Source organism: Protopterus annectens, chromosome 7.part1 (assembly GCF_019279795.1).
Source record: "Protopterus annectens isolate FY-2018-M chromosome 7.part1, PAN1.0, whole genome shotgun sequence".
NCBI classification, from domain to species: Eukaryota; Metazoa; Chordata; order Ceratodontiformes; family Protopteridae; genus Protopterus; species Protopterus annectens.
Genome location: NC_056740.1, coordinates 388,259,998 through 388,283,896, shown reverse-complemented (window position 1 = coordinate 388,283,896; position 23,899 = coordinate 388,259,998). Strand labels below are relative to the sequence as shown.

The window sequence follows — 23,899 nt, the reverse complement described above, 5'->3', positions numbered from 1 at the left end:
AAAAGGCCTAGGCAGGATACAGACCTGATTCCTCTGATCATGTTTCCATTTCCTCTGATTCCTCTTCAGACCAGGGATACTCTCTACCCCCCTATGAGGATTCTGATGCTGAAGAATCTATCCCTTCAGCCTCTCCTCCTGGGGATTATTCTTTTGGGGAAACTTTACATACCATGAGGGAGCATTTCCATTGGGAAAGTCAGGATTATTCAGAATCCAAGAGAAGGCTCAGGGATTTCCTTTTATTGCCTCAGCACAGGCCCCTGGCTATTCCGCCTGTGCTAGATATTGTGGATGTGTTCTCTGAATCCAGCTCATCTCCTGATTCTTTTCCCCCTGCACCAGCCAAGCCAGATGGGTATTAGAGTCCCTGACTCTCACAAGTTTCTTTATAAAAACCCTTCTGCAGATCCAGAAACTATTTCCCAGGGTCCAAAAGGGGTTAAGGCTTCCTGAGTACCAACAATATTTAATGGCTCAGTTAAAACAAAAAATGCTTTCAAGCTCAGAAGCTCCTGACTGTAAAGAAATGCAGGATTTATTGCATGCAGTTGAACAGGTGGGAAAACCTACTCCTACGATGTGGTTTTGATTCTTTAGAGGCCTCTTGTAGAGCCGCAGTTACAGGTTCTGTGATTCAAATACATGCTTGGTTAAAAGAACAGAGTTTACTTGATCATGTTAAGGCAAAATTATTGGATGCTCCTTTACAGCTTGATACCTTGTTTGGTGTTAAGGCAGAAGAGGTGTTAAAGAAAATGGAGTATAAAGCTAAATCTATGCAAACAGTCAAACATTTCTTGCAAGTACAGCCACCTCGATTTAGCAGAAATTGGCCAACAAACAATTGGTCCTTTCCAGTGTCAGACAGGCCACAGAGAGGCAGATACAGACGCCCAAGAGGCAGATCTCAATCCCAAGGCTCTAACAGACAACGACAGTGGGGCACCTCAACCCCAAAAGGAGGTGAGGACAAGTCTCCCTTACAGGAAACTGTCCCAATGACTTCCCCCTTCGTACGCCAAGCACTTCCCTTTTGGCAGCCCCCTTAGGGGGAAAACTAGCACTTTTTTCTCAAAACTGGCAAACAATCACCCAAGACAAATGGGTTCTGAATATTGTGTCTCAAGGTTACAGGTTCCACTTTCACACTTTACCAAGGCTAAAAGGAATGCCAGACCTGCCACAGAATCAATGGACAGAGGCACAAAAACAAATTTCAGCCCTCATGGACATGAGAGCTATTCAAAAAGTACCACAACAGGGACAAGGATTTTACTCAAGACTCTTCCTGGTCCCCAGAAAGGACAAGGCCTAGAGACCCATACTAGACCTTTCAACTCTAAATACTTGCCTGGATATTCCGAAATTCAAAATGTTGCCACTACAGCAGCAGCTTCCCATGCTGGGAAGAAGGCTTGGCTAGTTACTCTGGACCTCAAAGAGGTATACCTGCATGTCCCTATCGGACAAAATTGCAGAAGATACCTCAGATTCAAAGCTGGTACAATGCACTACCAATTCTCTGCACTGCCCTTTGGCTTATCTACTGCACCCAGGGTCTTTACAAAGTGCCTGACACCAGTAATTGCATTTTGCAGACAAAAAGGAATTCAAATATATCCATACCTGGACGACTGCCTCATTCAAGCAGAGACGAAGGACATTTTTCTAAAGCATCTGGCGTTTGTAAAAAGGTTGCTAATTTCTCTAGGGTACACAGTAAACGAAAAGAAGTCAAAACAAGTGCCCTCTCAACAGATTATATTCCTGGGTGCCAGTTTAAATACAATGGCCCAGATGGCTTATCTCACGCCAGACAAAAGTTCAGCTAACTCAATATTGCCAATTACTGGCAAAAAAAGTCTAGTCTCCCTGCAAGAAAAATTCTGCAGGCCCTGGGATTCATGGCATCCTACATACTACTACCATATGCCAGACTGCATATGAGGAAATTACAATGGTACGTAAAAAGTGTTTGGACTCAACACTCTCAGTTTAGAAGCAGTAATACCAATGATTCCCTGCCTACAACAGGAGTTTCGATGGTGGGCACAGGCATGTCACCTAAACAAGGGTCAGCCTTTTACTCTACCCACAGCCAGGCAGACTCTAACAACGGATGCTTTGGATTACGCCTTGGGAGCACACATGGCAGGAAAATGCATTCAGGGCAAGTGGACCACAGACCAAATGTATCTTCACATCAATCAAAAAGAGATGTTGGCTGTTCAAAATGCCTTAACAGCTTTCAAGGACCTTCTGCATCCAGGACAATTATTATTAAAGATAGACAACACAACAGTAATGTAGTACATAAACAAGCAAGGGGGCACTCGCTCTTATCCCCTATGCAGGCAGGCCATGACCTTGTGGAACACAGCTCTAACGTATCAAGTTCATCTGCAAGCACAATTCCTCCCAGGAAAGAAATACTCTGGCAGACTATCTAAGCAGAAATATCATGGACCCTCATGAATGGAAATTGAATCCGCAAATCTTCAGCATGGTAATGCAAAAATGGGGATGCCCAGACATGGATCTTTTTGCCTCCCCACTGAATTGCCAACTACAAAAATTCTGCACAAGGACTTATCGCACACAAGCATGGAAAGTGGATGCTCTCTCGTTCAGCTGGGAAAACCTAAAAGTTTATGCCTTCCCACCACTGCCTTTCCTTTCAAAGGTACTCCTAAAAGCCAGACGAAAAACCACACACAGATGATCCTGATTGCTCCAGACTGGCCATGCTAGCACTGGTACCCAATCTTAAAGAACTTGACTCAAGGCCCACCATGGATTTTGCCTCCAATTCCACACCTGACTCAACAAAACAATCGGATCTTGCACGGTCAGCTCAAAACCCTAAACCTGGCTGCATGGCAGATTCATTAGTCAAACAGGCAACACCTCTCTCTAAAGCTGTTATGGATGTCATTTTGGAGGCCAGGAGGCCTAGCACCCAGGAAAGCTTACTCAGAAAAATAGAGATTCTGCGCCTGGAACCAGGCTCAAAGCCTTGACCCCCTTGTCCCAAACATTCCTCAGATTTCTCAATATTTAACTGAGATGCTGGACAAAGGCCTATCCTTCTCATCAATTAAGATCCACGCCTCTGCCATTTCAGCACATTACAACACGGATCCTCCTTTATTCTCTCATCCCTTGCTAAAGAAGTACCTCAGAGGGACTAAAAACAAGACTGCCCCGGAGAGCACCAACACCAACTTGGGACCTCCAATTTCATTTTGGAAAACTGACACACCTTTTGAGCCAGCCAATACAGCCAATCTAAATTTTTATCATGGAAAACAGCTCTGCTCCTGGCAGTAACTTCAGCACGAAGAGTCTCAGAGCTACAGGTATTAATGGCAGTGGAACCTTTTATAATTTTTCATCAGGACAGGATTTCTTTAAGGACAAAACCCTACCTTTATGCCAAAGGTGGTATCTAGTGTGGCTCTTAACCAAACCATCCATTTGCCAACTTTTTATCCAAACCCCCAGAATAAAGGGGAGAAACTTCTGCATTCTTTGGTCATACACAGGCAGCTATGCTTCTACTTGGACAAAACAAAAGCTTTCAGGAAAACTGAGCAACTGTTTGTAGCATATGCTGCAGGATCACAGGACAAGGCTATCTCCAAATGGATAGGACACTGTATTCGTTACTGCTACACACAGCATGGAAAATCGGTCCCTAATAACATTAGGCCACATTCCACCAGGGCAACAACCACTTCAACAGCCTGTCTCGGAGTACCTACCATGGAAATTTTGGAGGCTGCAACTGAATTCAGTGCACACCTTTACCAAGCATTACCACTTGCCTCTTTACTCTAAATCCAGAGCAGGATTTGCTACTGCAGTTCTGCAGGGCCTCCTAGCCAATCCTAACTCTTTATAGACCAGCCACCCAACCTTGGCTTTGGGATTCTACCTAAGTGTAATGACTGCAGCAGTGTAACACAGTGAACATAGTACAGTTTTGTACCTACCATAAATGTAGATGTTAGTGTTCACGCTGCTGCAGTCCAGGTTACCCTCCCTCCATCCCCTCTGTCCTAGCTGGACTTATCTGTACCTTTCTGTTCTATATAACCTACCAATATGTATTGCCTACCTACTTGGGGGCACCTGACATCTGGGGCAATAAAAACTGAAGAAAATGGCATCAGATGCATCTTGTATACCCCTGGCGCACTGACGTCAGGGAAGAAGCGACAGCAACCGAAGCCAGACTAAGACTTAGGAACTCTGGCCGACTGTGGGACTGCCTGACGGCAGGATAACCCAAGTGTAATAACTGCAGCAGTGTGAACACTCTAACATCTACTTTTATGGTAGGTACAAAACTACTGTTTGCATGGGTAAAACTAGGTGTTTAGGGGAGATAATGAGGGACAGTACAGGTGTGTAAAATCTTACCATAACAGGCAATGTCCTTGCCTTCACTGTTGCAGTATTCCTTACTAATGGGATTCCGTGACATGACCTCCGTCCCAGCCAGTTTTGTAAAAGATTTCCGTTGCTTTAAGGTACGCTGAATGTCACCTGCTTACTCCTTGCATAAGGTAGGGCATAAAGGTAGTGTACTATCCTCTGAACATATGGGCCCCAGTAAGAACAGCAGTCCAAGGAAAACAAAGGAGAATCTGCACTGGGCCAGAAAGGGAAAGACCATGGGGAGTGAACTGCAACGGTGAAGGCAAGGACTTCTACCATTGTAAGATTTTGCACAACTATACTATGTCCTTGCATTCACTGCTGCAGTATTCCTTATTAATGGGAACGTGCAAAAGTTCAAGAAGAAACCTGGGAGGAGGAAGCAGCAGAGCCCTCCAAGAAGCCATGAAGAATGGCAACAGCAAAACCAGCTCTAGCTCTGGAGATGCCATCCAATTGGTAATGTTTGGTAAAGGTATGCGCAGAAGTCCAGGTAGCAGCTTAAAGAATAGAATTAGCTTCCAAGCCTTTGAAAAAAAACACCAGAAGAAGCCACCACTCTAGTGGAATGACCCTTAATGGAGCTCTCTCCATGAAAACTGTAACAAAAGGAAATAGCCTTTGAAATCCAAGTGGAAATAGTTTGCTTGGAAACAGCCAAACCTAAAGACCAAGGGTGAAAGGAAACAACTGGTCAGACTTTCCTGATGGCTTTAGTTTTATCCAAATAAAATCTGAGCTGTCTAATAGAAAAACGGGGGAAACTTATGTATGCAACAGACCGGCAGTTAAAACAGCGTTCGGGCTAGTGGCAAAAGTTCAGAGGATAGTACACCTGAATGTCATCTTTATGCCCTACCTTACGCAAGGATTAAGCAGGTGACATTCAGCATACTTTAAAGCAATGGAAATCTTTTGTAAACTGGCCAGATGGAGGGCTTCATGGCAGGGAATCCCGTTGGTAAGGAATGCTGCAGCAGTGAATGTAATGACATCTGTACTGTGCATGTAGGTGTTTAGTGCCATTGCTAAACACAATTGAGAAGAGACACATTTTTATGTTCTCAGTGTTTGAAGTTATACCTCTTGGTGTTAGGAAAGGGGATTTGACCAATGCTAAGAACAGGCAGAGGTGATGGATGTTTAGACTGTGCACATCAAGACTATGGGTTGATTGTTTCTATACAACCAGCCTTAAAATCCAGAAGACTGAAGAAATAAGATGTTCTTCGTGTTTCACTGTTGGTCATCATATTTCGGTTATCTGCTTGCAGTAGCCCTCAGTCTGCCTGATTATCAAAGTCTTTGGTCCTGCGTCGGTTGCTGTCTCGTCTTCCATGAAGTCAGGTAGCCGGGCGTATAAAGCATGCAGCCGATGCCATTACATCAGTCTCTTGCCGTGCGGTGCCCGAAGCAGAAGCAGTTTGCAAGTGCCGAGCGACTCGTGAAATTTTCGTTTTCGAGTTTCAGAAACGAAGTCTTCAACTAAAGCCAAGTACCCCGTTGGGGAAACTTTTTCTTGCTCTAAACTGATGTCTGTAAAAGTCAATAATTGTATTTCTTGTAGAAAGCAAATACCTCCGATTTTCATTCGTACTGTATTCCTTGCCTAGGCCTTGAACACTACGTACCTCACTGTCTGTCTGTTTTGTGCTTAAGCAACAAATTATTCGTAGTCTGTATATTTACGCTTAAATATTTTAGTACTCTGTTCAGTTATCCAGATATGTCTTTGGTTAGCCATCCGAATACAGACATTCCAAAAAAATGCAAAGATAAAGACAAAGGCCGCCTAGGTCCAAAGCTGCCGACGACACTTCTAAGCCAGTCGTCAGTTCGCCTGTAGTCAGGCGCTTTCGCAGCCCCTGATGCCCACTACTTCAGATTCTCAGGCCTCTACTGAGACTCATTCGGAGTCTGGTATGCCGCGAGATGCTTCAACTGTGGAACCTGTGGATGTCTGTACCTTGGATGGGTCCGGAGCTGCTGTGCAGGCATCGGCTTCTGAGGGTGTATTCAGGCCTACTGACTTGCATATTAAACGGACGCCATCTTCAAGGCCCAAGTCTCGAACCATGCCTAGAAAACAGACGCCCAGACAGCATGGTCATGCCTCTGTGCTTAAACAAATAAGAATGGCTGAAGACCTTATTACTTTAATCAGGGGAAGCCAACCTTACCCCCTTCCAAGAGACCTAGGGCTGAATTTGCTTATGATACTTCTGACCAGGATTCTGAAATTTGTTTCCTCTGAACAGGATTTACCCTTATCTACCTATGAGGATTCTGATGCAGAGGACTCCATTCCCTCGGTCCCCCCGAGAGGATTTCTCTTTTGGTGAAACCTTGCATACTCTTGGAGCATTCTCGTTAGGAAAGCCAGGATTACTCCGATTCTAAAAAGTAGCTTAGGGATTTCTTACTCCTGCCCCAGCACAGGCCTTCAGCTATCCCTCCTGTATTCGAAATTGATACCTTTTCAGAATCTAGCTTGGCCCCTGACTCCTTACCTCCTGCACCCAGAAAACCTGATAGATATTACAGGGTTCCCGACTGTCATAAGTTCCTTTTTAAAAATCCTACTGCGGACCCTGAGACCATTTCACATGGACCCAAGGGCATTAAGGCTACTACTGCCAAAAATCCTACCCCCTCTGATGGACTCCAGGGCACTGGATAGATGGGGTTAAGAAGGTGTACACTTTTGCAACCTTGGCCATTAGGGTCTTAAATTGCCAGTTTCATATGTTAAAGTATCAGCAGCATATTATTGGATTGCTTAAACAGAAAATGATTATTCCTAACTGTGCTGAAAATAAGGATTTACAGGATTCCATGCATTCTCCTGAACAGGTTGGAAAACATACTTTGCAGCGTGGTTTTGATTCACTAATATTGCAGGGCTGCTGTCACTGGGTCTGTATATGGAAGGCATGTTTGGCTTAAGGAGCAATCCTTGCCAGATCATGTTAAAGCAGAATTGCTGGATGCTCCCTTAAATCAGGACCACCTGTTTGGCAACAAAGCAGAAGTTCTTAAAGATGGAGATAAAAGCGAAATCTATGCTAATTGTTAAAGATTTCCTACAAGTACCGCCTCCAAGGTTTAGTAGGCATTGGCCCTGTAAGAATTGGTCCTTCCTTTGGTCCCAGTTTACGCACAGGACTAAACAGTGGGGGGCTCCCACTTCCAAATCAGGGAGTAGTAAGACTCTCCCCCCCCCCCACCCCCCCAACATGGTAAACTGTCTCAATGACTTAACTTTAAAACTTCCAAGCACTTCTCAACTGACTGCTCCTTTAGGGGGAAAGATTGCTCTGCAAGCAAAAAACTGGGAACTCATTACCCAGGACAAATGGGTTTTAAATAGTTTCCCAAGGATACAGATTTCACTTCCACAAGTTACCAACCCCAAAAGGTTGGCCAGATCTACCCCCAAATCAGGGGGCAGAGGCTCAAAAGAAAGTACTCTCTCAAGCATAAAGGCTATTCAAATTGTACCAGAAGAGGAAAAGGACTAGTTTCTACTCTACTTTTCCTGGTACCCAGAAAAGACTAATCATGGTGTCCTATCCTGGACCATTCTATCTTAAACACCTTTCTGGTAATTCCAAAATTCAAGATGCCAACTCTTCACTGGTTGCTTCCTATGCTTGGCAAAGATGCCTGGTTGGCAACACTGGGATGTGCAGGTAAGCTTCCTTTAAATCCAATCAGGGAATCTTGCAGAAGATACCTACGCTTCAAAGCAGGCTACATGCACTATCCGTTCTCTGCACTGCCTTTGGCTTATCTACTGCGCCCAGGGTATTCACAAAGTGCCTAGCTCCAGTCATTGCATTTTGCAGGTAAAGAAATATTCAAATATACCCATACCTGGACGATTGTCTAATTTGGACAGAAAGCCAGGACAGACATTTGAATCATCTGGCATTTTGTACAAAAGGTGCAACTTGTCTGGGGTACACCATAAACGAAAATAAATCACATCTGGTACCCTGTCAACAAATTATATTCCTGGGAGCAAGCTTTAACACAGCTTCCCAGATGGCTTTCCTCACGCCAGAGAAACACATTCATTTGACAACTTACTTCAAAGTAATGGCCACAAAAACCCTGCTGTCTGCAAAGCAAATACTGCAAGCCTTTGGGTTCATGGCCTCCTGCATCCTACTAATTCCATATGCAAGACTGCATACGAGGAAACTACAATGGTATCTAAAATGCCTATGATGTCAACATTCTCAGGACCTAGAAGCAATGATTCCTATCGTACCTTGCCTACCATTAGAATTCCTTTGGTGGGCAGAGGCCTGCCACCAAAACAAGGGACTACCATTCACTCTACCCCCTGCCGCCCAAACCCAACAACAGACGCATCAGACTATGCATGGGGGGCTCACCTGGCAGGGAAGTCCATTCCGGGCAAATGGAACCCAAGTCAAATGCACCTGCATATCAATCAAAAAGAAATGTTAGCTGTACAGAATGCTCTGACAGCCTTCAAGGACTACATTCTTCCAGGACAATTAATGGTAAAAATGGACACCGCCACTGTTGTGTTACGTAAACTAGCAGGGGGGGGTACCCATTCTTACCCCCTCTGCAGATTAGCCATGGCTCTGTGGAACACAGTCTTGAGCTACCAAGTGCATCTACAGGCTCAAATTCTTGTCAGGAACACTAAATACACTGGCAGATGAACTAAGCAGAAATCTCATGGACCCACACAAGTGGAAACTGGAACCAAAGACTTTCAACATGTTGATAAACAAATGGGGGGAGCCCAGATATAGACCGGTTTGCCTCCCCACAGAACTATCAATTGGACAAATTCTGCACAAGGACTCCCCACAAACAAGCTTGGAAAGTGGATGCTCTGTCCTTCAGCTGGAAAAATCTATCTATGTTCATCGTGTTTCACTGTTGCAGTCATTACACTTGGGTTATCCTGCTGGCAGGCAGCCCGTAGTTGGCCCAAGTTCCAAAGTCTTGGTCTGGCATCTATTATCACCTCTTCCCTGACATCAGTGTGCCAGGGGTATAAAAGTTGCAACAGACGCCATTTTCTTAAGTCTTTCTTGCCGCGCGGTGCCCGAAGCATAAGCAGTTCGCAAGTGCCAGTCGGCCGACTCCTGAGATTTTCAAAATTGAATTTCAGAACAAAAGTCTTCAATAAAGCTAAGTACCCTGTTGGGGAAACTTTTTCTTGCTCCAGACCGATGTCAATAAAAGTTAATTGTATTTCTTGTGGGAAGCAAATACCTCATAAGGACTTCCACTCTTACTGCATTCCTTGCCTAGGCCCTGACCACGACGTCACTAGTTGTCGGTTTTGTGCTAGATTTAATAAACGCACTATTAAACGTCTTGTTTGATTTTGCTGTACATTATTTTGGACGATTTAATTACATAATGCCGTCGGAACATCCGACCGGAATGTATAAAAAAACGCAAAGACAAAGAAGGACTGGCATCCGAGGTCCAAAACCGACTAAGCCTTTTCTAGGTCAGTCGCCGGTTCTCAGTCAGGCGCTTTTGCAGCCCCTGACACCCGCTACCTCAGAGCCACAGGCTGCAACCGACAGCCACGTGGAGACAGAGGCCTGTGGGAAACTCAAGGTATTGGGCCTACGGAAAATATACCCTCAGATGGGTCTGGAGCCGCTGAGCAGGCACCGGCTTCTGCGGGTGTTTTCAGACCTTCACAGCCAACAAAGCTACTACAGCAGCAAAGGCAAAGTCAAAAACACCATTAAAGACAAAGAAACAAGTACAGCATTCTCCAGAACAGTCAGCCATGCCTAAGAAACAGATGCTTAAAATGGCCGAAGACCGTATTACTTTAATCGGGGGCTCCCATCCCCCTCCTGACAAAAGGCCTAGGCAAGACACTGATTATGATTCCTCTGATCAGGTTTCCATTTCTTCTGACTCTTCCTCTGACCAGGGCTATTCTCTCCCTCCCTATGAGGACTCTGATGCTGAAGAGTCCATTCCTTCAGCCTCACCACCTGAGGATTACTCTTTTGGGGAAACCTTGCACACCATGAGGGAACATTTCCATTGGGAGAGCCAGGATTATTCAGAATCCAAATAAAGGCTCAGATTTACTTCCATTGCTTCAGCACAGGCCCTTGGCTATCCCCCCTGTGCTTGATGTTTTTACTGAATCCAGTCTGTCTCCAGATTCTTTACCCCCTGCACCAGTTAAGCCAGACAGGTACTACAAGGTCCCTAACTCTCATAAATTTCTTTACAAAAGCCCCGCTGCGGATCCAGAAACTATTTCTCAGGGTCCAAAAGGGGTTAAAGCTTCCACTGCCAAAAATCCTGTCCCGTCAGAGAGGGATTCCAGAGCTCTGGACAGATGGGGGGGAAAAAAGTTTACACTTCTGCAACTTTAGCTGTAAGAGCTTTAAACTGTCAGTTTCACATGCTTAAATATCAGCAGTATCTCATGTCATTGTTAAAGCAGAAAATGGTTACAAATACAGAAAGTCCTGACTGTAAAGAAATGCATGATTTATTGCATGCAGTTGAAGTGGGAAAGCATACTTTGCAATGTGGTTTTGATTCATTAGAGGTTTCTTGTAGAGCTGCAGTTACAGGCTCAGTTATTCGAAGACATGCTTGGTTGAAAGAACAAAGTTAACCTGACCATGTTAAAATGAAATTATTGGATGCTCCACTACAGCATAATACTTTGGTGTTTTAAGGCAGAAGAGGTTTTAAAGAAAATTGAGGATAAAGCAAAGTCCATGCAGACTGTGAAAGGCTTCTTACAGGTTCAGCCACCTAGATTTAGCAGGAACTGGCCTTCAAAAAATTGGTTCTTTCCAGTGTCTGACAGGCCACAAGAGGCAGATACAGACGCTCACGAGGCAGATCTCAGCCCCAAGGCTCCTGTAGATCTAAACATTGGGGTTCTTCAGCCCCCAAAGGAGGAGAAGACAAATTGCAACCTTACAGAAAAGTCACAATGACTTCCCTCTGCAAATGCCAAGCACTTACCAGTTGACAGCACCCCTAGGGGGAAAGCTAGCACTTTTCTCAAAAAATTGGCACATGATCACCCAAGACCAATGGGTGTTGAATATAGTTTCTCAAGGGTACAGGTTCCACTTCCACACGCTTCCAAAACCAAAAGGAATGCCAAACCTGCCACAAAACCAATGGGCAGAGGCACAAAAACAGATTGCAGCCCTTATGGATATGAGAGCCATTCAGAATGTTCCACAAGAACAGGGCCAAGGTTTTTACTCATGACTTTTCCTAGTACCCAGAAAGGACAAAGCATGGAGACCAATACTGGACCTGTCAATCCTAAATACTTTCCTGGATGTTCCAAAATTCAAAATGTTAACACTACAGCAACTCTTGCCCATGCTGGGCAAAGAGGCTTGGCTAGTTACTTAGGGACGTGCAGGTATGCCTCGCGATCCAATCAGACAATCGTGCAGAAGATGCCTCAGATTTATAGCAGGCTCAATGCATTATCACAAAATGCCTGGCACCAGTGATTGCATTTTGCAGGCAAAAAGGAATTCAAATATATCCCTACTTGGACAACTGCCTTATTCAAGCAGAGAGCAAGGACGTTCTTCTAAAGCACCTGGAGTTTGTAAAAAGATTACTAATTTGCCTAGAGTACACAGTAAACGAAAAGAAATCAAAACTAGTGCCCTCTCAAGAGATAATAATCCTGGGTGCAAGCTTGAATACAACTACCCAGATGGCTTATCTCACACCAGACAAAGGCAACTGACTCATTACTTTCAAATATGGCAACAAAGACCCAGCTCCCTGCAAGAAAAATTCTGCAGGCCCTGGGTTTCATGGCATCTTGCATTCTACTAATTCCATATGCCAAACTGCATATGAGGGAACTACAATGGTATCTAAAAAGTGTTTGGACTCCGCATGGTCACAGCCTAGAGACAATCATAACCTTGATTCCCTGCCTACAACAGGAGTTTCGATGGTGGTCACAGGCCTGTCACCACAACAAGGGACAGCCTTTCACCTTGCCTACAGCCAGGCAGGCAGTAACAGATGCATGGGATTACGCCTGAGGAGCACATATGGCAGGAAAATGTATTCAGGGCGCATGGCCCAAGGAACAACTGCATCTTCACATCAATCAAAAAGAGATGCTAGCTGTACAGAATGCCCTGACAGTCTTGAAGGACCCAATACATCCAGGACAATTATTTAATAAAGACGGACAATACCACAGTTATGTGGTACATAAACAAGGGGGCACACATTCCTACCCCCTATGCAGACAAGCCATGACTTTGTGGAACACAGCACTGACAGGTACGTCTGCAAGCACAATTCCTGCCAGGAACAAAAAAATACACTGGCAGACGAACTAAGCAGAAATCTCCTGGATCCACACGAATGGAAGCTAAATCCACAGGTGTTCCACATAATGGAATGGGGACATCCGGACATAGATCTATTTGCCTCCCCTCACAATTGCCAATTACAGAAATTTTGCACAAGGACTTATCACTCTCAAGCATGGAAAGTGGATGCTCTATCCTTCAATTGGAAAAATCTGACTATGCCTTCCCTCAGATGCCTCTTCTTACCAAGGTCCTCTAAAAGTCAGACAAGAGGCCAGAAATTATCCTGATTGCACCAGACTGGCCACGCCAGCACTGGTACCCAATCCTAAAGATTTTGCCCCAAGGCCCACCTTGGCCTCTACCTCAAATCCTTCATCTTCTGACAGCAAAACAATCAGATTCTGCACAGTCAACTCAGAACCTTAAACCTGGCAGCATTCAAGATAATGTAGCCATTCAGACTGCACCCATCTCCAAAGCTGTTATGGATGTAATCTTGGAAGCCAGGAGACCCAGCACTGCGAAATCTTATGACCCAGCACTGCGAAATCTTATCTGGAAAAATGGAAGAGATTCTGTGCTTGGTACCAGGCACAAAGGGCTCGACCCACTGGTCCTGAATATGCCTCAGATTTTACAATATGTGACAGATGTTGGAGAAAGGCCTATCTTTTTCTTCTATTAAAATCCATGCCTCTGCCATTTCAGCTCATTACAACACAGATCCTCCAATTTTTTCACATCCTCTACTACGACAGTACCTCAGAGGGGCAAAGAATATAAGATCCCCTAGGAGAGCACCAGTACCTACTTGGGACCTCAATTTTGTTTTAGAAAAACTAACACTGCCTCCTTTTGAACCAGCCAGCACAGCTGATCTAAGATTCTTGTCATGGAAAACTGCTCTGCTCCTAGCAATAACTTCAGCAAGAAGAGTTTCAGAGTTACAGGCATTGATGGCTGTGGAACCTTTCCTCATTTTTCACCAGGACAGGGTTTCTCTAAGGACGAACCCAACATTTTATGCCAAAAGTGGTCTCCAATGTGGCCTTAAACCAAACTATTCATTTGCCCTCTTTCTACCCAAATCCCCAGAGTAAAGGTGAAAGACTTCTGCACTCTTTGGATATACACAGGCAGCTAAGTTTTTTACTTGGACAAAACAAAAGCTTTCAGAAAAACTGAACTGTTTATAGCATATGCTGCAGGATCACAAGGAAAACCTATTACCAAGCAGACACTCTCCAAATGGGTAGGACACTGCATCCGCTTCTGTTATGCACAACATGGCAAATCTGTGCTTAAGGGCATTAGGCCTCATTCTACCAGAGCAGCAGCCACTTCAGCAGCTTTCCTCAGAGGGGTACCAACCAAAGACCTATTAGAAGCTGCAACCTGGAGCTCAGTGCACACTTTTACCAAGCACTACCACCTACCTCTCTACTCCATATTCAGAGCAGGCTTTGCCACTGCAGTTCTGCAGGGCTTGTTAGCCTCGCCTAATCCAATTTAGACCCTGCCACCCTACCTAAGCTTTGGGATTCTACCCAAGTGTAATGACTGCAACAGTGAAACACGATTAACATAGTACAGTTGTGTACCTACCATAAATGTAGATGTTCGAGTGTATTCACTGTTGCAGTCCTGGTTACCCATCCACCATCCCCCTCTTTGCTGGGATTATTCTGAACTTCTCAACTCTATACAACTTATGTGGTGTATTTGCTTTTAGAAGAAGAAAATGTTTAGTGATATATGCATGGTGGTTTGGCATATTTTTATCTTTACAGCCTTCATATCTGGGGGCACCTGACATCTGGGGCAAGAAACTGAAGAAAATGGCATTGGTTGCAACTTTTATACCCCTGGCACTGACTTCAGGGAAGAGGCGACAGCAACAGACGCCAGACCAAGACTTTGGAACTCTGGCTGACTACGGGCGCCTGCCAGCAGGATAACCCAAGAGTAATGACTGCAACAGTGAATACACTCTAACATCTACATTTATGGTAGGTACACAACTGTACTGTTTATGCCTTTCCTTCTCTGCCTCTCCTCTCCAAAGTACTACTAAAGATCAAACGGGACAAACCAAGGATGATGCTGATTGCACCAGACTGTCCACGCCAACACTGGTACCCCCTCTTGCGCAGTGTCACTGCTAGCTCCATGGCACCTGCCTCAGACCCCTACCCTGCTGTCTCAGCAGGAGACAGATTCTGCACCCCCAGCTTCAAACCCTGAACCTGTCAGCCTGGCTAATTACCTAATCTCTCCATTACCATCCCTCAGTAAACGAGTGTTGGATGTCATTTTGGAGGCAAGGAGGCCTAGTGTTAGAAAATCTTATGCTGAAAACTGCAAGATTCTGTGCCTGGAACCAAACTCAGGGATGGACACAGCAGCGCCCAATTTACCTCAGATTCTTCAATACTTAACCGAGATGTTTCACAAGGGCCTTTCCATTTCCTCCTCCAAAATTCACTCCTCAGCCATTTCAGCTCATTACAACACAGAACCACCCCTCTTTTCTCATCCACTGCTCAAGCAGTTCCTCAGAGGGGCCAAAAACTTTAAGACCACCCAGGAGAGCCCAACTCCAGCCTGGGACCTTAACTTTGTGTAGCAAAAACTCACTCTTCCTCCTTTTGAGCCAGCTGCAAGTGCAGAGTTAAAATTCCTCTCTCGGAAAACAGCTTTCCTTTTAGCTATCACTTCAGCAAGAAGGATATCTGAATTACAGGCCGTTATGGCAGTGGAGCCTTTCATCATCTTTCATGTGGACAGGGTGTCCCTCAGGACCAATCCCTCCTTCATGCCCAAGGTGGTATCCAGCGTGGCTCTTAATCGATCCATTCATTTGCCAACCTTCTTTTCTAATCCACAGAACAAAGGGGAACTGATACTGCACTCCTTAGATGTGCACAGACAACTTGGGACAGGACTAAACCCTCAAAGGAAATCGAACTGCTGGTGGCATTTGCTGCAGGGGCAGAGGGGAAAGGCTATTTCAAAGCAAATCATTTCTAAGTGGATAGGCAATTGCATTCATTTCTGCTAAAAGCACCATGGAAAACCTATCCCACATGGGGATTAAACCCCATTCAACCAGGGCTGCATTTACTTCTACAGCCTTTCTCAAAGGTGTTCCTACCAAAGACATCCTAGCAGCTGCTACCTGGAGTTCTGTACATGCTTTCACCAAGCATTACCATTTGCCAATTTTTCTCTAAATCCAGAGCTGGCTTTGCCACTGCAGTCTTACAGGGCCTTATAGCTGGTCCTAATGCTATCTAAAATTCCTTCTCCCATCCTTGGCTTTGGGAATCTACCCAAATGTGATGACTGCAACAGTGAACCACGAAAATAGTACAGTTGTGTACACTTACCATAAATGTAGATGTTAGTGTATTCACTGTTGCAGTCCTGGATGTTCATCGTGCATACAGCTGCAGTAATCACAGATGGGTTCTCTGCCGTCAGGCGGTCCCTCGGTCGAATTCCAAAGTCTTGGTCCGGCGTCGGTTGTCGTCGCTTTCTCTTCTGACGTCAGTGAGGCCAGAGTATGTAAGACACAGCCGACGCCATGTTCTTCAGTCTTTTTTGCCGCGCGGTGCCCGAAGCAGAAGCAGTTTGCAAGTGCCAGTCGGCCAACTCCTGAATTTCGAATATTTTGGAATCCGAAGTCTTCATTAAAGCTAAGTACCCCGTTGGGGAAACTTTTCTTGCCTCAGACCGATGTCAGAAAAAGTTAATAATTGCATTTCTTGTGGGAAGCAAATACCGCATAAGGATTTCCATTCCCGCTGCATACCTTGTTTGGGCCCAGACCACGACGTCTCGGGCTGTCACTTTTGCGCTACCTTCAATAAACGCACTATTAAGCGTCGGGCGGAGTTCGCCCAGCAATACTTTGGTTAAGCTTTTGATTATAAAATGTCGTTGGACACTCCGACTACCGTTTGACCAAAAAACGCAAGGAAAAGGACTGACACGCGAGGCCCGCAGTCCCCGCTGACACCACGCCAAAACAGGCTACACGTGGTCCGGTTCTCAGCGAGACGCCTTTGCAGTCCCTGACTACCGATGACACTTCTTTGGCGGTGTCCTCTGTACCCGAGACCGCTGGGTCCTCGGCCATTTCTGTGGACAGGTCCACCTCCACCCATGGTGTATTTAGGCCCTCATCTTCCTTTTCAATTAAGGCCTTTACTAAATCCAAAGCAGCCAGGCAGCCAAGCAGCCAGGCAGCCCATGAGGCCTGTTGTACAGGGCCCATCTCCAGGTCCCATGCCTAAAAAACAGATGCTTAGAATGGCTGAGGATTTAATTACTCTTATCAGAGGTTCTCAACCCCCTCCAGACAAGAGACCCAGAGTGGAGGAAGATTCTCCATCTTCTGATCAGGGATCCATTTGCTCAGAACATTCTGATGCAGAGGAACACTCTTACTCTCCTTTTGAGGATTCGGATGCAGAACAGTCCATTCCCTCTGTATCCCCTCCTGAGGATTTTTCCTTTGGGGAAACCTTACACACCTTGAGGGAACACTTCCATTGGGAAGGCCAAGACTTTTCAGATTCCAAGAAAAGACTTAGGGAATTTCTTTTACCTCAACACAGACCTCTGGCTATACCCCCTGTTTTGGACATACTGGATGATGTCTATTCAGAGGCTTGTCTTAACCCGGATTCTCTGCCTCCTGCACCAGTCAAACCTGATGGGTATTACAGAGTACCCAGCTCTCACCAATTTCTCTTCAAAAGCCATAATGCTGACCCTGAAACCATTTCACAAGGCCCCAAGGGATTGAAGGCCTCCACTGCCAAAAATCCACTTCCTGCAGAAAGGGAATCAAGATCTTTGGAAAGGTGGGGGAAAAAGGTTTATACCTCTGCCACACTAGCCATGAGGGCTTTAAATTGTCAGTTTCATATGCTTAAATATCAACAGTTCCTGTTATCACAATTGAGGAACAAAATGTCTCAACCTGAACAACAAGATTTAAAGGAGTTACAGGATATGATGCATAGTGCAGAACAAGTGGGTAAACGCACCTTACAATGTGGTTATGATGCCCTAGAGGCCTCAAGTAGAGCGGCAGCTACAGGATCAGTCATTCGCAGACATGCCTGGCTTAGGGAACGAAATTTACCAGATCATATGAAAGCTAAACTTCTAGATGCTCCTTTACAAAAGGATGTGCTGTTTGGTACTAATGCTGAGGAGATACTATGGAAAATGGAAGAAAAAGCCAAATCTATGCAAACTGTCAAAGCCTTCTTACAGGTCCAACCACCACGTTTTAGCAGAAATTGGCCTTCAAAAAACTGGTCCTTTCCAGCCACTGACAAGCCCCAAAGAGGTAGATACAGACGCACAAGGGGCAGAGGGCAATCACAAGGATCATATAGAGGCCGACAATGGCAAACTCCAGCACCAAGAGGTGGCGAAGACAGTGCACAACAATACAGGAAGCAAACCCAATGACTCCCTCATTTCCATGCCAAGCATCTCTCAGCTGGCAGCACCTTTGGGAGGAAAACTAGCACTATTTGCAAGCAATTGGCATATTGTCACAACAGACAAATGGATCCTGGACATTATAAACAGAGGCTACAAATCTCAATTTCTCACTTCCAAAAATGAGAGGCATGCCAAACCTGCCACAAAATCAAAGGGCAGAGGCACAACTGCAAATTTCAAAGCTCATAAGCATGCGAGCTATTCAAGAGGTACCTACTCACCAACAAGGTCAAGGTTTTTATTCAAGACTTTTCCTGGTACCAAGGAAAGGAACCGACTGGAGACCCATTTTGGACTTATCCACCCTAAACACATTTCTAATCGTACCAAAACTCAAGATGCTCACATTACAGCAGCTTCTTCCCATGCTGGGCAAGGAGTTCTGGCTGGTAACATTGGACCTCAAGGAGGCATACCTGCATGTCCCAATCAGACAAAGCTGCAGAAGATACCTTAGATTTCTTGCAGGTTCAATCCACTATCAATTCTCTGCATTGCCCTTTGGCTTATCTACTGCGCCCAGAGTATTCACAAAGTGCCTGGCATCAGTGATTGCCTACTGCAGACTTCAAGGGATACAAATTTACCCTTATCTGGACGACTGCCTGATCCAAGCCGACAGCAAGAACATACTTCTGGAACATCTGGCATATGTGACACTGTTACTGCTTTCTCTGGGATATACAATCAACAAAGAGAAATCAAGGCTAACACCATCCCAGAAAATAACTTTCCTGGGTGCCAACTTGGACACACACACCCAGATGGCCTACCTTACACCAGAAAAACAAGGGCAACTATCTCAGTACTTCAAAATACCAGCAAAAAGTACCAGGCTTACTGCAAGGAAAATCCTGCAGGCTCTGGGATTCATGGCATCTTGCATTCTATTAACCCCATTTGCAAAGCTGCATATGAGGAAACAGCAATGGAACCTAAAAAACCTATGGTCTCAACACAGTCACAGTTTGGAAACAATAATACCAATAATTCCATGTTTGCAAAAGGAATTTCTATGGTGGGCCCAAGCATGTCAAGCAAACAAAGGCCTCCCATTCTGCAAGCCTCAAGCAAAACAAGTCATAACCACAGACTCCTCAGACTACGCCTGGGGGGCGCACATGACGAACAGGTGCATTCAGGGCAAATGGTCCCAAAAAGAAAAGCACCTTCACATCAATCAAAAAGAAATGCTAGCAGTGATAAATGCTATTACAGCTTTCAAGGACTTCTGCATCCAGGACAATTACTGATAAGAACAGAACACCACAGTAATGTGGTACATAAACAAACCCCTTGTGCAGACTAGCCATGACTCTTTGGAACTTGGCTCTGGAAAGACAAATCGAACTTCAAGCACAGTACTTGCCAGGATTGGAAAAAACACTGGCAGACAATCTAAGCAGAAAAATGACAGATCCACACGAATGGAAGTTACATCCTCAGGTGTTTGCAGAAATAATCCAAGCATGGGGGAGGCCAGACATAGATCTTTTTGCCTCCCACAGGAATCATCAATTGGAAAAGTTTTGTTCAAAGACCTTTCACCCAAAGGTCTGGAGAGTGGATGCCCTTTCAGTTGGACAGCATGGACAGTTTACGCATTCCCACTTCTGCCTCTTCTGCCCAAGGTGCTTTTGAAAGCAAGAACAGACAAACCGAAGATGATACTGATTGCTCCAGATTGGCCAAGGCAACACTGGTACCCACTCCTGAGGAGCCTAACACATACTCCTCCCTGGTCCCTGCCTCTAATGCCTCTTCTGCTGACTCAGCACAGCTACAAAACTCTTCACAGTCAGCTGAAAACACTCAATCTCGCTGCATGGAAAATTCCTTAACGCCACAACAGAACCTACTCTCCAAGGAGGTACAGGATGTCATTTTGGAGGCCAGAAGGCCAGCTACTAGAAAAGCTTACTCCGCAAAATGGAAGCGGTTTTGCTCTTGGAATGAGAAAAAAGGCCAGGACCATAGAAAACTGAACTTGCCTCAGGTATTACAGTACCTAGCGGAGCTATTGAACAGTGGACTTTCTTTTTCTTCCATAAAAATCCATGCCTCAGCCATCTCTGCATAATTCAACACGGATCCTCCTCTATTTTCTCACCCACTCTTACGACAGTTCCTCAGAGAGGCTAAGAATATAAGACCACCAAGGAAACAACCAATACCAGCCTGGGATCTTAATTACATACTAGAAAAATTAACATTGCCTCCTTTTGAACCAGCTGCCTCAACAGATTTGCAATATTTGTCCTGGAAGACGGCCTTCCTTCTGGCCATCACTTCAGCTTGTAGGGTTTCTGAACTTCAGGCCCTCATGGCGGTGCAGCCCTTTCTCATTTTCCATCAGGACAGGGTTTCCTTACCAACCCATCATTTATGCCTAAAGTGGTATCCAGGGTAGCTTTAAATCAAGCCATACACCTACCCACCTTTTACCCCAATCCTCAAAACAAAGGGGAAAGGCTGCTACACTCCTTAGACATCCAAAGGCAGCTTCGTTATTATTTGGACAGAACAAAGTCCTTCAGGAAATCAGAACAACTCTTGTGTCCTATGCTGTAGGGGCTCAAGGGAAGCCAGTTACAAAACAGACTATTTCAAAGTGGATAGGCCACTGCATACGGTTTTGTTACTCCTATCATGGAAAATCTGTTCCTGCAGGTATCAGATCACACTCCACCAGGGCCACAGCTACCTCTACAGCCTTCCTCAGAGGAGTTCCTACCAAAGATATTTTGGAGGCAGCCACCTGGAGTTCTGTACATACCTTCACAAAACACTACCATCTGCCTTTATATTCCAGAACAAGAGCAGGCTTTGCCACTGCTGTTTTGCAGGGCATTCTGGCTCAACCCAGTTCCTCCTAGTACCTACCACCCAGTGCATAGCTTTGGGATTCTACCCATCTGTGATTACTGCAGCTGTATGCACAATGAACATAGTACAGTTTTGTACCTACCATAAATGTAGATGTTCGAGTGCTAATACAGCTGCAGTACAGGTTTCCCTCCCTCCTTCCCCACTTGGTAAAGGCATGAGGCCTAGCAACCTCTTCATACTACCTGACTGGGTTATCCGGCTATGTTTTATTTGCTTGCTACTACTGATTTTGGATTATATTGCATTGCTTGTATATGCATATAAGCACTATTTAGGTATTGCCTTCCTTCTGGGGGCACCTGACATCTGGGGCAAGAAAGACTGAAGAACATGGCGTCGGCTGTGTCTTGTATACTCTGGCCTCGCTGACGTCAGAAGAGAAAGCGACGACAACCGACGCAGGACCAAGACTTTGGACTTCGGCCGACCGAGGGACCGCCTGATGGCAGAGAACCCATCTGTGATTACTGCAGCTGTATTAGCATTCTAACATCTACATTTATGGTAGGTACAAAACTGTACTTTACCCTCCCTCCAGCCCCCTGACCTTTGGCTATACCTCTGCTCTCCTTTACTATGCTTAAAAGTGTGTGTGTGTCACATGTTCGACATTTCAGAAAGTCTACTTTCATATGGCCGACACCATATGATCGACTTTCAGAATGCCAACTAAAGTAAACATAAACACACAACAAATGCTCACCGTAAGCTGTTAGGGGGGGCTCTGCCCCCACATCCCCCGTAACTTAAATATACCAACTCACAGATTGCACTATAGTGTGGAAGTGGGAAATTTTCCCATTCCGCAGTGTGTGGAGGTAACAGTTCCCCATGGTCTGCTTTTCAAAAGTCTATCATATGGTCTTAGCCATATGAAAGTCGACCATGTGAAGGGGACTCCTATATAGATAGAATGGGTTCCCATTAGAGGGGCACCTGACATCTGGGGCAAGAAAAACTGATGCAGTGGAATTTTATTGCATATTTTTTTGTGATGTAAAGAGGTATGTTTTTAAAGTAGACTGGTTATGCTTCGTCTTTGAATTGTACTAGTATCTAGTAATTACTTGGCAACCATAATTGTATGTGTCTATTGGTTGAGGTGGCTTAGGGGAATAATGCCTTTATTTAGTTCATGGTGTTTTAGTTTGGTATGATCTGAAGAAACAAAGGTGGTTTTGCAAAAGCGCTCTTCATATTTTATTTTTTTTTTTTTATTTTATTTTTTTTTTTTTTTTTTAGTCTTGGCTTGTTTTATCCACTCGCTGCATTTCTGCTGCTTTATTTTTGTTTTTCCATTAATTACACAACCGTTAATTGTTCTGAGGGATTTCCCTGTGGGTCATAACATACCACCTCGACAGCCACCCAACACCTATAGGATTGTAGGACAAGTGCATTTGGTGTAGTATGTAAGTGCTTGCTCAGGTTGTGGTAAATTGGTGGGGCTTAGTCTGTGTGCTGTTGACATGTTGCTTATTGCTATGGGCATATAGGGCATAGATCCCTCCAGTGCAAATGATGCTAAGAAAATGGCAAATTGGAGACTATCCACTTGGATGGGATGTCTTGTTTTTGTTTGTATTACTTGTGTACTTGTAGTAACACTAATACCATTGTTCTCCCTTCATAGCAAAAATACTTTGACTCTGGAGACTACAATATGGCTAGAGAGAAAATGAAGAACAAAGCACTTCCAGCTGCAGCAGCTCCAGACAAAACTGAAGTCACTGGAGACCACATTCCAACTCCACAGGATTTGCCTCAGAGAAAACCGTCCTTGGTTACCAGCAAACTAGCTGGTTGAGGAGAAAAATAGAAAACTGCATGAATTCTCAATCATTCCAGTTTTTCAGATGAGTGTGCGTTCATGTTTATTTTGTGTAGCCTGTGTTTTTACACTGAGTTAACCAAGATGGCAAGCTGTAGCAACTTGTCAGAAAGAAAACTTTGGCGGCTTGCTAGTGGAGAAACCACCAAACCAAGCACTAATGGAAGTATGCAGTTCACTTGAGGCTAAAATAAGTTTAGAATGGGGTTAGCTTTTAGCAAGTTTTACACTTTACTTTTTCTTGTAAATCACTTACTAGTATGCCTGTTTGAATTATATTACTTCAAAAATGTTGACCATGGTGTCATAAGCATGTTTGGAAAAATTCTGGGTTTTAAACTTTCTGCATCATCCGATCTTACTCAAATGGCCTTAAAATTTCAGCTTTAACAGTAAGTTTTAATTGGGCAATATTTGCTCACAGAGGTGAAAAGATGTGAAATTTCATGCATAGCTCTAGCCAGTATCTACTGCCTGTTTACTAATTTGTGGTACTGAAGGTTTATTGTGATTTAAAAGATGTTGGTGTGCATGTGCATTAATGGAAAGTCACATGTGCCATTTTTGTAAATAAAATAGTTTTGCACAAATCTGGTTGTCCTTTGGCTTTCTTTAAAGTGTATGCATCAAATTGCACAGTTCAGTCAGCAGCAGCTGTCTGGGCTCTTTGGAAAGTGCTTTTCTTCCTTTCTCCTGAGTTTCAGCCAAGACCATGTGCTTAACACCACTGTATGCCACCATATACTTTTTTATTCTACATGGTGCAGACCACTAACATTTAAGGGATGTTATTTCAGTAGTTGCATAAAGGGGAGTGTGTGTGCAGTAGTATGCTAGTTTCTGACCTTCC

The 23,899-nt window shown here is 44.6% G+C and overlaps 1 protein-coding gene across 2 annotated transcripts in view; it reads left to right on the top strand.

Moving 5' to 3' along the window:
• ARPP19 (cAMP regulated phosphoprotein 19) overlaps positions 1 to 23,643 on the top strand; it is a 238,591-nt gene extending 214,948 nt beyond the window's left edge. For both annotated transcript variants that reach the window (XM_044078842.1, XM_044078843.1), the window contains one exon: positions 22,852 to 23,643. In XM_044078842.1, coding sequence (XP_043934777.1) covers positions 22,852 to 23,025 — 174 coding nt within the window. In that variant the 3' untranslated portion in view covers positions 23,026 to 23,643. The remainder of the gene's footprint in view (positions 1 to 22,851) is intronic.
• Positions 23,644 to 23,899: the final 256 nt, after the last annotated feature.